The sequence below is a fragment of the Lagopus muta genome, chromosome 3 (genome assembly GCF_023343835.1).
Source record: "Lagopus muta isolate bLagMut1 chromosome 3, bLagMut1 primary, whole genome shotgun sequence".
NCBI lineage: Eukaryota > Metazoa > Chordata > Aves > Galliformes > Phasianidae > Lagopus > Lagopus muta.
This window is the reverse complement of record NC_064435.1, coordinates 58,678,850-58,694,629: the sequence shown is the minus strand read 5'-3', so window position 1 is coordinate 58,694,629 and position 15,780 is coordinate 58,678,850. Positions and strand designations below refer to the sequence as shown.

The window sequence follows — 15,780 nt, the reverse complement described above, 5'->3', positions numbered from 1 at the left end:
TGACCTCAGCCTGGGATCAAGAGAACAAGCTGCTCACAAGCTTTCTCACATGCTTTGCTACTTTCACTGCAGCAGTTCTTATGTTACTGCCCATGCAATCCTACAGACTAGTAGGAAGTGAAAGTCTGGTCATCATCAGTCACCCTCACTTCTCCCACAACCCAGCCTGGATTTACAACAGCAAGCCCAACCAGAATTAGAACCAAACATCACACCATTCACTATGCCTGTTGTTCTTCAGCATCACAGACTGGGACCTACCTCCATTGCTTGGGGAAGAAAATGCTGCAGACTACTTGCAGGGTGATCAGCATCTTCATCCTGCAATACTTCTCAGTTTCTAACCTTACTAGGTTAAGCATGCCACAATGATATATCCAAGGAAATGAGGGAAAATCCTGGAATCTCTTATCTCACAGACCTTCACTAATATCCTTGTGTCTCACTCACAGAATTCAAGAAGCTGTTTCAAGGCAGGTTTATAATGAGAGTCACTGCATTTACGATTATTCCATCCTTTTTAAAAGCCTCCAAAACAGCCTAGTTTGCACACACACTGGCTCTGGGAGACAGGTATTACAAACAAGATTTGACAGTCATGTCATTCCATTTAATCATGCAAGGAGAAATGAAATGCATTTGCAATATGTAATACTGATCCCTTTCAGTTTTTCAGGTCTTTGTTTCTGTTTGAACTCACAGCTTAAACACTTTTGCTGTATTCAGAAGACTGCACCTCCCCAGAGCTGTAGTTTAAATCAGACATAAAACAAATGAAGTCTTGAAAAAAACAGTGAACAACTGTATCTTCAGATAAGCTCTTCATTCACACAGGTTTCAACTGGAGTACAAGAGTTCAGTTATTGTGGAGTAAGTCAAACAGATCTATAAATTCTTTGTATTGTTCTAGAGTCTTTGGTATATCCATCCTTTCCCCCAACAGCAGGCATCTTCCATGGAGTTCTGGATATGTCTGATATCAATCACAGCCAAGTAAATAAATTCTTGGGCTGGAAGCATCAGCTGATATCAACTGCTATTGTGCTAATGAAGTCAAGAGCCACATCAGCTTACAGCAACTGAGGACACAGCCCATTCTGTAGCCTGGGAAAGCAAGACAAAGAAAAACTGGCTTTTCTTTTTATAGTCTGGTTGTCTAATTAGGATTTTTATCTGCACTGCAATTTGGAGGGAAGAGCAACACATGCTTTCAGCAGATGGATCAGTCTGAGCTGAGTTCACCCAGATCTAACCAGCAGACATCCTCAGGGCTTAAAGACCCCCAAAAGCATCCAGAGTAACTGTTGCAGGCACATTGGGATTCCAGCTCTGAATAAAAAGGCTGGCTAATAAGCACTGACATCCGCTGCCTAGAAGAGGGAACAGTTGCTATGATCCTGAAAATTTTGGGGCTCTTGAGACACGAACAAGAACGAGGACACAGAATAATACAGCTATTTCACACCTTGACATCAATCTGGCATGTGAGAATCAATCTATGTGACTGGCCTCTGGGGACAAGTTGGGAAAGTACTTTTGAATTAAAGGAGTGCCAGACCAAGCTCAGGTTTAAAAGAAAAAAAAAAAAACCAACAAGGCAAACAAAAAAACCCTAGCAAATTATTGCTTGATTTTTATGCAAAGAGTAAGCCATCTGCTCTGTCACTCTGCTAACAAACAGTTAAACTCATTTAATGTGATTACTTAACCTACTTGACAAGAGAAAGGATAACACAGCTATAATCTGGAAAAATAGAATGACTCATCAAGTAGTTGATAAACAGTCCACTCTACTACAAAAAGGCCTGAAGCTCAACTATTCACTCGTTCCATGTCTATGTACTTCTGTCCCCCAAACCCCTCCACTCTGTAACATTGCAGGAACAACCTTTGGCAGCCACCTCCTGGGATTTCTCCCACTAATGGACAGCAATTCATGACCCAGCAGACTTAAAGAGTCTGTGCTCTGCAGTCTCCTTCAAAGTCACAGAAGAGGACTGGCTTCATATTTTACTGGCATCCTTGTCAACTTAATTTCCCACCTCCGCAGCCAGAGTTTAGGGTGTGAGCTGAAGCACTGCAGACACACCGCATTCCCCTGGATGGCACAATGGTTTCCTGCTCTCTGGGAAAGGTGCCTAGCACATTGCTCCCCTGCACAGCTCTCCAGCAGAAGGGCCAGCACTGCTTCAGGGAAAGCAGGGGCGGGAGGTCTGATGGAGAAAAGGAGGAAGAGAAACAACATTCCAGGAATCCACGCTAATTTTGAAGGGAACAATTTCTCAAGGTTGTTTCCCATACAAGGAAACGTGGATGCTTCCAAACCACCTTGGACAAGTATGTGTCTCAAGTGTTAACCACAGGAGTCCCATATTAAAAGGTGCCATTAATCAAAGGGACTGACCAGAATTCATTTTGGCTTTAGAGGGAGCACAAGAGAATGCGCGTTGGGAAAGCTTTCAGGCATTGCCACGTGTAGAGAAGCACTGATTTGTCTTTCCTCTTATATAAGCTTCCTTTTTGAGTCAGCGTAATTCTTTCCACTAAAATTTAAAATTAAAAAAAAATAATAAAAATTAAATTAAAATTTAAAATTACAAAAAAAAAAGAGGGAAATGCTGTATTTTTCCACTAAGGTTAAAAGTTAAAAACCTTTACCCATAGCACACTGCCTCTTACTGAATAATGGGAGAGCACTTTTTCCACACCTAACTAATTTTTCTTTCCTTTGCTTCCTTGTGTGACCAGCAGTTCTGTTTCGACTCCTCTCTCAGCACAGCTAGGGATACTCAACTTCCAGTGGTCTGCACAGAGCAAGAACAGCCACATTTTGAATGGGATTGATCCAGAGGCACATGAGTGAACTTGAACTGAAGCAGGCATGACAAAATCATGCAAGCAACTTCTTATGACTTAACCCACCATGAACGTTCAAGCCCTAACAGGCATTGCAGGAAGGAGATATAAGAGGGTTTATTATCTGACTTGGCATTTCCTGTATGAGAAAGGAGACAGCAACTCAAGTCCTCTCTCACAGACATTCCCACTCATACAACAGACACACAAACAAACAAAACTTGTCTAGGTTTAGATCTAAAAGGAGGCAGATAACACACTCTGAATGAGGAGGGCCACAGAGATCTCTGTATCTGATGACACCAAATTAAACTGCACACCAAATTAGCTCCTATCAGCGAGCAGGCTGGAGCCCTTTGCCAAATCCTAATCAGTACAAAATCCAAGCAGCAGAGTCCAGCTCCAGAGTGTTCCAAGTCACAGATGAGGTCCCATTTCTGACTCTGCTACCGATGTGAGTTTAATTCCTAATCCTGTTTCAGACACTACGTGTCTGAAAACACTGTGGAAGCAGTGTTAACATGGCATCAGGTTCCTGGGGGATTTAATGAGTTCTGTGGGAAGACACCTTATCTGAAGCAACTGTCAAACACAGTCTCTGGGGGGAAGGTAGAGAATAGTTTCAGTTATCTGCAATAAAAGCTTTACAAGAATAACACACAGCAGCTTAAACCTGAACTCACTGTGACATTCAGGCAATTCTGCCCAATGCTCGATTTTTAAATCAGGAAAAAAAAATTAAGTCATTTACATAAGGACAGAGATCATCTGTTTGCAGATCAGAGTCAAACAAGACTTCGTTTGCAGCATAACTTCTTTCTACCCTTCTTACATACCTATATATCTTTCAGTTTATACACTACACAGACGTGAATATTTGAGCATGATGTTACTATCATGATGGATCATAGAATGGTCTGGGAGGAAAAGGACCATAACGATCATCTATTTTCAAACCCCCTGCCACCTGCAGGGTCGGTAACCACTAGACCAGGGATTTCTAAATGCGTTGCAGTAATACAGTACTATAATCCCCCTCCCACAATCAGGCAGAGCAGCACTATTGGCTGCAGTGATAACAGAGCACAGGCAGCACGAGGCACATTCCCCTGGGAAAAGAAGGGTCTTGGGGTGATACTCAGATACCATACTTTTACTTCCACTGACACCACACCAGTTCTGCACATCACAACAAAGTGCCTGAAGGAACAGCCTGCAACCCTGAGAGAACATCCTAAGCTCCTCTTACATCACCCCAGCCTTTAAATGAGGGCCACCTTGTACCAGCATTTTTCAGTACACTGAAATGAGAATCACATCTTACCTTGTCTTTGTATAAAAACCCTGAGCAGCGGATGAGCACTTGAAACAGCCTTGAAAAAGTTGTCATCGTTATTAATAGGGAGAAGGTCTCCATGCACATCAGCATATCCAATCATCACTTCCAGGTTGGCTATGTGATGAATATGAAGAATTAGTTTATAGAAGTCTTCAAACTTTCCTGGCTTGTAGCGGTCTAGGGAGAACCTTCTGAACTCTGCCCCAAACTGCAAGAGAAAACAAAGAGTATCTGCTTTCAGACATCACCAAAGCACAATGTCTTAGCTTGGCACTTAAACACAGTGCCCATGATCTTTCCTTTCTATACATATCAGTGCTTTCTGGTCTACAAACACTCTATTAAGCCCCCCTGTTAGCATATAACCACAGCTACCAAGACACCACCCTGCCTGACAATAGGTATGCTTTCACATGCCACCTTAATATCTGAAAAGCAAAAACTAAGTTCTCATCCCAGAGGATTACGTTGGTAGGATTCAACTCTGAAGCGCCATCATTATCATCATGATCTCAGACATTCACAGAACAAGTTTCTCTGAAGCAGAAGCGCTCACTCTACTGCTTTCAAAAGAAGTTCCTCAGCTTTCAAACAACCTTAATAAAAATTCTTTACATGCTTTCCATCAATACCACTGGGATCCCAACCACGATACTTCTTAGCGTGGTATGCAAGCACACAGCCTGCTATTAGGAAGTTACACTCACTCTACATGCCCCCAAAATTTCCTGGCATCCATACAGAATGAGCAAAGTCCTTCAAGTGTGTTTCTACAGGTTTAATTTTTCTGTCACTCCATCAGTTTCTAGTTTTGAAGCTTTACAAGTGAGTTAAAAAAAAATTAAAAATCCAGGAGAGATGGTTTGGCACAGAACAATTTAATGTGTTTTAAATACATGAAGTTATTTTAAATAAGTCAAAAAGTGATTGCATTAAAGACTTTAATTAGCCTTACTTCTGATATCAGAAAGTGAGTATGCTACTAAGAACAGGAGGAAACTATCAGATTCTCCAGTCTTAGAAATGAATGGCGTGAAAAATCAGGCATCCAGCTAAACCAACAAGACAACTGTCTGGTATGTTTCTTTCCCTAACTTAGATCATTTAGTGCTAGTGTTTATCAACTGAACCTCTTCATCACACTCATTTCTGAAAACATTTAAATATAAATCCAGGAATAAGGCAGCGACTGGCATCTCATGGAAGTTCTCATTTGCAAAGTCAGTCAATGCCAGGCAAGAGACCACAGACAAAAGAAAACAAAAAGCATCCAAACAAAAAGATCAAAGAAAATTGAGAACTTTTTGTAAGTTCTTTCTCAAGGCAGAGGCTCTCAGTTGTTAAATCAACTTACACATGCAAGCCACTCTTTTGCTGAGGATAACAAAAGTATGAATCATCACCAGAACCATATTTATTTGAGGGGGAAAAAAAAGTCCTGCTAGCTTTTGGGTGCAAGCATGTTCTCAAATTACTTCCGCAGTTATGAAAATCCCACTCTTCAGCATCAAAGCCTAGTTGTGATCATCTGAAAGCTTGTTTAGTCAAATTAAGCTGCTTGTTTGTAATATTAACTGCTAGTTCCAGTTTGGATTTCAATTCAGAGTGCCCATCATAATGCACAAAAGCCAAACAAACCACAGCTGGTTCCAATGGAATAAAAAAAGTCTCTTTGTCCTCAACCCCCACTCCTCTGCGAAGAAACATCCAAGTGACATCTTACTCTTTCAGTTTAAAATATGTCAATAGGAAAGCCAACATCTTCATTTGAACAGTACCTAAAAGTTTTTCTTTAGGTATGAAAGAAGTCACATTCACCTGACAAGTTGAGCACTTACAGAGCAAGCTCAAGAGGCAGCAACAAAATCTCTTGTAAGTCTTGTTTACAGCTACACTCCTCAGCACACCTGAACACAGCACCCCTTTAGCCAAAGCAACATTCCCTGGGTACAAGTCCCAGCAAACACTCAGTTATCAAGCAGGACACTTAGCCCCACAAACAGGCATGGCACTCACTCACCCCAGCCTACAAAACACCCTGATGTCAGCCTTGGTGAGCCTGTGGGTCCTGATGCGCCCAGCGCTAAGAACACCACCTTCAGGGGAAAAGTGACATGGGAAAGGAGAGAAGAAGCAAGGACAGCTGTTACGACCCCCGGCTGAGCTTAGGCTGCTACAGAAGTGGTGGGCACCAGTGAGGAGACCAGGCCTCCTAGCCTAGGCCCTGAGGAAGCATGTTCTGAGGCACATCAGGTATCCGTGGAAGGCAACACGGAGTATTGGCACACCATAGGGATCCTACTGCAGATCTGGGGTACTGAGGGCTGATACTAACACTGCGTAGCCAAATCAACTTGTTCAGCCTTGGGAGAGCCAAGAGTCAAACTCTTTTGTGTAGGAGAATGACAGCAATAAACTAGCGTATGAGATTTCACATGTCTCTGCATGAAGCAGCCCTTCAAGGCAAGGGAGCTGGAAGGCGACTCCGCAGAGGGGAAGGAAGTCCCTTCAAAAGGGATTTAAACGGAAATGCAGATGACGTTTTGTTGTTTAAAGGCTAGCATTGCTGTAGTTGTAGCTTAGCTGATTAATATACCCTGGGCACATGCACAGGCAGCAACCATTGTCAGCGGGTCCTTTCAGAGGAGGGTAAAAAATGCTTCAGCAGTGACCGCTCATTCATCATCCCTAATGAGGCTGATAGAGAGTATCACAGTAATAATAGGTTTTGCAGTACCACACAGCTTGGAGACCGGGTGATCTGCATTGTATTCAGCCAGGATTTCAAGATAACACCCACCACGTATCTTCCAGAAACTTCAAATTCTGAAGGCTTTTCAAAGACTGTCACGATGGCTATCTGCTTTTCTAAGCTACAAAGTTCATCTTTAGTCTATCACTCCATGAAAGAGACACAAGCACTGGTGTTTGCTAGCACAGTCTCTGCCAGAACAATACTGTGTTACACTGTTTGACAAACTAACAGTTTTAACAAGCAGATTACTTTTCTATAATGAAGTAAATGATTCTGACCTTTTTATCTAATGCAAATACTGCATGTACTATTGCAAAAGTCAGAGGGCAGGAAAGCCCAAGGGAACTTAAATGAATTTAGTCTAACAGAGCTAATTATGTTGTGGAGGGGGGAAGGGAGAAGAAAAAACTAAAAAGAATTGTCAATTTGGCTTTACAAAGAATACGCTCTGTCCTAAGTTCCTCCGAAGTATCTGCCAGCCACTGTACTTGCTGTCTGCAACTAGATGACCAAAAGCATCCAAAACAAATGCCATGCAGTATGCAGGAGCCCTGAGCAAAACCAGAGGCCAAGAAAAACAATTACAAGAAAAGGAAAAAAAGTGTTCTGATGAATTACAGAGAAGAAGAAAGTCACAGCCAGCTGACCAAAACTTACATGGGCTCCTAACAGCAATCAAGCTCTTTTTTAAACACTTTTCTAAAAAGAGGGTGGGGTGCAGCAGTGAGGGTAGAAAGGAGCAGGATTTTGAGGTCTGCTTCCACGGAGTGCTGCTATTTTGTGAAACAAAACAGAGGAGTTTTCTGCAAGCCAAAGTGACCTTTTCATTTTTCAGAAAAGGTGATTTCAAAAAATTTATGGGGTTATAAGAAAAAGTGCTATGTTTATGAGATGCTATCCCTCTGGCTTATTGCTAGCTTTGAGTTTAAGCTATTGTAATAAGAGAACATCAGAGAACGACATTTAGCAATAAACATGAATTACAATAACCACTTACTTCTCCCACAAAGTATCAGGGACAGAAAGAAAAACAAACACTCCCATCCATGCACAGACTGTAATTTCTGCTTACCCATGAGATTTTCAGAATGAAGACTACCTGACCAGGGCAACTTTATCAGTAAGAAGGAGGGAAGACAAAAAGTAAATGGTTTTGTACCAGGTGGTTTCAACTGGGCCCTGAGCTCAGCTGTCATCCTTCTGTCTTCCCATTTCTCCCACAGCCATGTCTTCCCCAACTCACTCAGCACTCTTTTGCACTGCTCTCCATCTCACTCCAGTCATCTCTGTGCAAGATGTCACCAACCAAGCAGATGCTCTCTGCAACAAGTTCTCGTCTTGCCTTCTGCCACCTGCCCTAAAGCAGCTCTGCTCCATCCCAACCATCAAGCTGGTGGGAAATTGGGCATTTTGCATTCTGTTGAGCCCCCTGCTCACCATTTACCATTTCTTCGCAGAGGTGATCAGGAGAACAAAATTGCCCCTCTGTGTTTGATCCTCACATGAACTACATTACAGATATCTTTTACTACTTTGACCTCAAAGTTTTTTCCTGGTTGGCATTATGCTGTTACTCTTCTCTCCCTTACAGCCTCCCCTGTCACTCCCCAATAAATAACAGCCATGCTCTACTATCTTCAGTTCTTATCCTCCCCCATCCCCAATGGTTCCCCTTCACTTCCATAGTACTTCAACACAACAATTTCTGCTTCTTTGACTTTCATTTACAAAGGCAGTATTCACCTCTCCAACCTTCTCCAGTCCCTGACGATCTTTCTCCCTCCACAGCTTGGCAGACAAGTTTACCTCCTGCCTGACTACATCTCTCAGACCAACACCTCTCCATGAGATGTGCCACCCCTGCCATCTCATACAGACCTCCTCTTCAGAGAATCTCAACCATCAGCACAAGGGTAAATTGAGCCACACTATGTGCACCCTTTTCCCTTCCTCACCTAAATTCTTCATCACTGAACACAAGAACCTCACACAGCCTCCCCTAGCACCTGCAACTTCTGTACCACCCTTCATGGAGGAACCACAGATCTATGTTAGCTACCTTCAGACCTTTTCTGCCCAGTGTCTGAAACCCACAAACACTCAAATACCATTACACTCCTGCTTGACTGGTCTGTGCTTTTCAGTGGCCTTCCTAAGCACCATTTTGCCACATCACCATCTAACAAAAGATATTTTTTCCCAGCCTGTTCCTTTGAAGACACCCTCTTTGTCACCCCCACACCTCCCACCCCCCATTCCTCTACCCCCCATCCCCGCTCCAGTAACTTTCTCAATTAGGGTCACCAGCCTAACTGCCCTCTCTGCTTCAGCTCACGATAAACATCTTCAAATCCACGCTGCTGTCCTACTTCATGCAGCTGTTGTTCACAACAAAGCCTTTAAAAAGAAAGAAATATTTGCCTTACATGGCTGCTCTCCCCATCCAGAAAGGAATCTCTTCCAGTTTCCTAATTTCAAGGATGAACCAAAGCCTGCTTGCAAAGGATGTGGAGCAAACTGGTCCTGTATTTTCAAGAGCACTGCTCAACATGCACCCCATGCACCATCAAGCCTTAGCACAATTACAGCACGGGAAGCAGGCATCCATGGCATGCCACCATCAGCACAAGGCAAAAAGAAGCAGCTGGCCCCTTGCCACCTGCAGGACAAAGCAGCACAAAGCAGTCAGGAGACCTGGTATTACACACTGCCAGCAGCACACAAGCCTGCAGGCAGAAAGGCAGCCCTGCACTAGAACAGGTCTCCAGCCAGAGCGAACCACTTTCCCACCATTTTCTAAGTGATGTAACCAGTAAGGGCTCTGGCTGGTAGCAAACTCATTTAAGACCCTTTTAGTTTCTGCCAGAGCTCTCCACAGCCACCAGCAGCTGCAGAGAAGCAATGTGATACACAGGCACACCTTACCAGACCTGACAGGGAAGCAGGAGGATGGCCCCAGGCTGGGTGGCCCTGGGGCTGGTACAACGCACCCTGCCCCAGACATCCCTGCCTCAATTAACTGCAGGAATTTCCAATGGGAGCGGCACTAACTGTGCTGGGAGACCTTGCCTTCACTTCCAGGGAGGGAATGTCTCAGGAGGTACATTTCATCCTTAACGTCTGGCTGCATTGTAAATGTAATTAGGGGCAAGCAATCAATCTTTGGGAGAGTGTTTCTTGGTTAGTAAAAGCGCACACAAAGGCATGATAAGGCACTACTGAGGAAAGCACTATTAATTGCAGCCCTGAAGAACTCCTCAGAGGTGGCTGGTCCTGCAGGCTGCCAGATGGAGCCTCCACAGGTATTTTAGCCTGCAACAGAAGACATTCCTTTCTGACTCCAGCTGTAAACAGCTTTTCAACTTTAAAGAGCATCCCAGCAAATTAAAGGTCCGTTGTTCTGTGGCCTTCAGGACAGTTTCAGTGTGGCGAGACGGAAATCTAGAAGACGACTCCATAAGACAGGCTTGTTGGATGGAATTTCAAGCAGATCAGGAATTCCTAAGTCACTAGCATAAAAGTGACCACAAAAGCAAGGGTGAGAACCTGGAGGTGGATCAAGCACAGGAGAGTATGGGAAATGCCAAAACACAAGGTAGCAGAACCACTGCAGAATGGTTCTCTTTGCAGCTGGGCAGTTTGGCTTCTTACCTGTGAAAGGCACTGAGCAAGCACAGGGCTCAGCTGATGGATGGTAACTTGTTAAGCTGCAGTCACTTTCTCTCAAATGACCTAACATTCAAAGACAGACCTCAGTTTATCAAGTATGACCGCTTCAGAGAATTATCCTGCTAGGGAAAACAAGGAGTTGTAATAACAGAGTAACCAGCAGTTTAGCAAATGCTGCTTAGTACAATGCAATAACCACTGTACGTACAGTCAAAAGCCCTGCAAGCTGGGAGGGAAGGGAACAAGGGAAAGACCTCTTCAAAGACTGATGTTCAAAGGATAAGTATCTACTGTTGATACATTTTACAAAAATCCAGACTGACTTGAGCTGATGTTGCTGTGGCATAATGTCTTCATTTTGAAAGGGGAAGCTCTGTGGTTTTCTGAGACCATGCCACATTTGTTTTGCATGTAATCAAATATTTTGAAGCTCAAAACCAGCAGTTCAAACATCTGGTCATTGAGTTTTTCACTGCGCTTATTTTCATTGTGTTCTAGGTATGATAAATAGGATCCTAACTTGGAAGAAACTAAAGTACTACTTAAAAACACAAAGCAGGCTTGAAGACTTTTTAAACCTACAGGATTTTCAGCTTTCTCATCATTTTTGAAGCATGCAACACATGGAAAACATCCCTTGAACTCCAAAAGGCCTGTACAACTCTCAGAGTTAGAGTGAGATCAGTAAAAGTGCACAAGGCTGGGAAATACGATCTGTAGGCCTCTCTCACTAAGCTAACTTGAGAGAGAAGCAGCAGAACTTTACAATCTCTTCGCACAGAAATGGCGTAAGTTTGTTCTTATCTCTATTGACACAGATTGCTAAGGTATCTGAACCGTACCAGCAACTTTTGGAGGAAAAAGAAAGGATGCTGAAGGTTAAACCAGGTATTTTTATGTAATGGGTACACGTACATTTCCAACAAAAGGAGATGACACGTAGGCAGGATAAGGCACTCCAGAGGTGTTAGGCTGTTACACCCAAACAGCAGCTGGGAGGAGAGCTGCTAAAGCACTATCGAGCTCATACACATGCCCGAGACTTGAAGCCACTATTTTCCCTGTTAGTTACCAGGTAAAAACCCAGAGCACGGCTGACCACAAGCATTCCGTATCCTCAAGGCCCACATCAATCTCACACTCATACTGTGGATACAACAGAATATAGCTGAAAGTTTATTAAAAATCCAGTAGTGGCATTCAGACAGACATGAACATTCAGTGGAACAAAGCAGAAATTAGGTGAGAGAAGAGAGAAAAGGAAATACAGTTATGGTTAACTGGTATATTTATCTTAATGGGCTTGTTTACAGTAGAAGGATGTTAGTCACATTGTTAATTTGTATATCAGTTTGTAGTACAAGAAAACATGACACTATTAACATGGCAGCAGTGTCAAGCATCCAAAACAGCACCCGAGTCAGGCAGCTGTACTTTCATAGTCCTCAACTATTGCTCCAAGTTTTCACTCTTCAACAGGCAGCTAAACAAGGTGGCTTTTGTAAAGGATCGTTTTTTTTCAGGCAACTAACTATTTTGAAAACCCGAGAAAGAATTCTTATGAACATATACAGCTTACAGAAAATAATGCAGTTTTTCACTCAATTGGAGGAGAGTGAAAGAACATGGACTACACAGAACTGTAATTAAAGAGGAAGTCTCAGTATTAATGCAGGAATTCCTATTTTATAAGTTCTGGTTCTTCTGTAGGCATACATTCACAAAGAGAGGGGCCTTCAACCTCTCAGTAAAGCTAGAGAGAGAAACGAAGAATAGGTTTGTGATCCAGTGCCAACAGGAAGGATTCTTAATAAAACAAGAATCTCCACACGTTGTTTGCTCTGGAAATCTTGGTGAACGGGAGAGAAAGAGTCATCTGGAAGCCTTTTTTTAGAGATTAGAGGTAATTTCTTCAAAGGGAGCAGCCACGCCACTTGTCACCAGACTGGGCGAGTTCGAGACACAGGAGAATACACAGCTCTTTCAGGCCTGCAAGATAAAGTGGCTTCAGATCCTGTCTAAAAGGGCTGAAACACTTATTTTGAGCAGCAGGGACAACACCTAGATAACAACTGAGCTTCTAATTTGCTCTGTTGAGAAACACTGAAGTAGAGAAAAGGGAGAAGATATAATTACAATTCAATTATTATTTTCCTTTGACATGTGCCAATTTCTAAGCAGGTTTCTCCTTCTCCTTCCTCTCCCATCCAGCAATAAGCTCATAAGTGCTTTGATTATAAGGCCGGCTTCAGGGGCGGAGATGGGGGCAGGACAGGGCCTGAAGGAAGACGGCTCCCTAAAGCACAAGACTCTGCAATTGCAATTACCGTAACTGCCATGTTTGCGAGCAGATGCATGCAGAGGGCTCATATTCCCTCCTCCCCTTCGGAACCTACTGCAAGTCAGTGACCAGGAGACTTCTAAAACATCTTCCATTTGCCCAAAGAAAAAAGCTGGCCTGATGCACACTGGGACACGTTACGCTGTGCCACAAAGCTAGGCTTAGACACCAGCAGGCAGAGAGTACATCACTCCCAAATCTCCTGCTGCAAAAACTGCAAGGCATCAGAATAACCATGGACACAGCCATGTCCCCAGCTATGGCCACAGGCCTGGCTCGGTCCAGGTTCAGAGCAGCTACAATCCCCTCATCACAGAGCTCACATACTTACTGTGTGTAAGAAAGGCAATTATGAATCAGTGAGCTTAGCTACCATGATGCTCCTTCCCTTTTTTAAAGTTGTTGGTTTTTTTTGTTTGTTTGTTTTGTTTTTTTTTTAAATAATTCTCTGACACACATCAGAAATCTTAAAATTTACAGGTATTTGGGGACTGCTAAACAACTGTTTCATCCAGCACAGTACCAAGGATGTGATAAACTCTCCCATTCCAATAACTACAGGCGCAAACTGATTTCCAAGGTCTTTCTTTTGGAGAACAGAAATAAAAAAATTAGAAGTCAAGCTTGCAGCCTATATGACTCCCCACAGCTCCTCCAGATCTGACTCAACCCACAACGAGAGGAATGCCTTGCACCACGTGCCAAGGCAACGCTCCCACTGAGCCCCTCCACAACAGAGCCCAGCCCTTTGAAGCCACCCAAGCCCCATAGCTGGTGGCTGCAACACGGTGCCCAGGAGCAACCAGCCAGGTCCCAGCGCTGCTGCCCGACAGGCACCAACCAACAGCACGCAGACTCAACTTTCTGGTTTTCTGGCAGGCTGGGGCAGGCCTCGTGCTTGCAAAACAGAGGCAACTGACTGCTTGGGAGCTACCAACAGCAGCTTCATCCAGTCCCACACAGCCCCTCATGTGGCACCACCGACCAGAGCTTTGTGCTGGCTCCATCCCCACCACAGGACAGTGCTTTACACACAGCAGGACACCACTCAATGAGTACCAAGTAGCTCCCTCTCACCATCCACAACAGTGTGCTCACAGCCCCCTACCACTCTGCACCTACACAGGGCTCGCTTACGAGACCACTGCAGCTGTAAACAGGGCTCTGAGTCTTTGTTATAGGACTCTCTTAAATCTGTTATTAAGGGAAGGAGCTCACGCTATGGATACGTTAAGCTAAAGGAAGAGAGTGCAATTCTCACCTATGGCCAGTGCTCTAGATTAGAGTTTACGCGTTTAGGGCACCACTCGGCACTCACTGAACGGGACCACAACTCGCCATAAGTGCAGGGGCCACGTCCCACCTGGGGAGCAGTACAAACTGCCCGGCTGCGGGAGCACGACGGACACCCGTAACCCCGCAACATTTCGGTGGCAGTGAGGACCGAAGTAGCCGAGCGCCCCTCGGGCAGCAGCCATCCCGCCGCCGGGCAGGTGACGAGGGCCGGGCAGCTTTCCTGCGCTTCCACGCGTGTTTCCCCACGCGGAGGCGTACCGGCTGAAGCCCCGACATCCGCAGCACCTGTGAGCGGCCGGGGACACCGAGACGCGGCCGGCCGGCGGCGAGGCAAAACGGAACGGTACCGGGCCGGCGGCGCTCCCCGCGCTGCCCCGTCGAGCGAGCGCCGGCGGCGAAACAAAAGATCGAGCAGCGGCGACGGGCACGGGGCCCCTCGCGCCCGCCCGCACCGCCGGGAGCGGAGACCTCGCCTGCCCGCCCTCAGCGCCCCGGGCCGTACGGCCGGCGGCGAGGCCGCGCTCACCTTACTCTTCACTTCCACTGCGCTGCATTCCAGATACCGCAGAGTCTGAGATTTGTTGAAGCTCCGGTTCATCTTCTCGGCGCCGCTGCCGCCCCCCCCCCCGCTCTCCTCCTCCTCCACCTCCTCCACCTCCTTCTCCTCCTCCTCCTCCACCTCCCCCCGCCGCCCCGCGCGCGGCCGGCGGCACGCGGCGCCCAGCTCCGCTCAGCTCCCAGCCGCTCCGGCCACTTTGTCCCGGCGCGCCAATGAGAGCGGCCGCTCCACCGCGCTCGCGCTCCAGCAGCCGACAGCCGCGCGCCCCCGCTCCGCCGCGGGGGGACGGCGGCCCACGCCCCCGAGCCGCGTAGCCACGCCCGTACGGCTTAACCACGCCCGCTCGGCCGTCTGCCTCCGCCCCGAAGCCTGCGGGTGTTCGCAGCCCCGCGGCTCCTGCCCCGAGTGGCGTACGCCGACGGGCCCCGGCTGGTTGATAATATTGGTACCTGCTACAGTGATAGGATTTTTAATTTTGTGCTTTTGAGAATGCAGAATATTCATTCCCTCTCTCTCTCTCTCTTTTTTTTTTAATCCCTTTCTCCCTTGTTATTGCTTTGATTGTTGGTTTTCCATTCTTGACCAAAGGGAAAAACTAGTAAGAATGTCTCCCAGTGTCCTTCATTTCAGCAGAAAAACAGAACTCGCTCTCCACCGTCTGTTCAGAAGAAGCTTCTTCTACTTCCACGTGGGATAAAAATTGTGTTTACACTGTGATTCATAGAATCATAGAATCATTTGAGTCAGAAGGGACCCCTAAATGCCACCTAGTCCAGCTCCCCTGCATTGAGCAGGGACACCTACAGGCTACATCAGGTTGCTCAGAGCCCAGTCCAGCCTGACCTTGAGTGCCTCCAAGGGTGCAGCATCCACCACCACTCATAGAATCCTAGAATCATAGAATTGCTCAGGCTGGAAAAGACCTTCAAGATCGTTAAGTCCAACCACACTCCAGGCAACCTGTA

At 45.6% G+C, this 15,780-nt stretch overlaps 1 protein-coding gene across 1 annotated transcript in view; it reads right to left on the bottom strand.

Moving 5' to 3' along the window:
- The window catches only part of PARD6G (par-6 family cell polarity regulator gamma), a 56,861-nt gene extending 41,959 nt beyond the window's left edge, over positions 1-14,902 (bottom strand). The window contains exons 1-2 of the mRNA XM_048939828.1: positions 14,783-14,902; positions 4,181-4,403 (exon numbers count right to left, since the gene is read on the bottom strand). Of these exons, the coding sequence (XP_048795785.1) occupies positions 4,181-4,403; positions 14,783-14,854 (295 nt within the window). The 5' untranslated portion in view covers positions 14,855-14,902. The remainder of the gene's footprint in view (positions 1-4,180; positions 4,404-14,782) is intronic.
- Between the last annotated feature and the right edge of the window lie 878 nt (positions 14,903-15,780).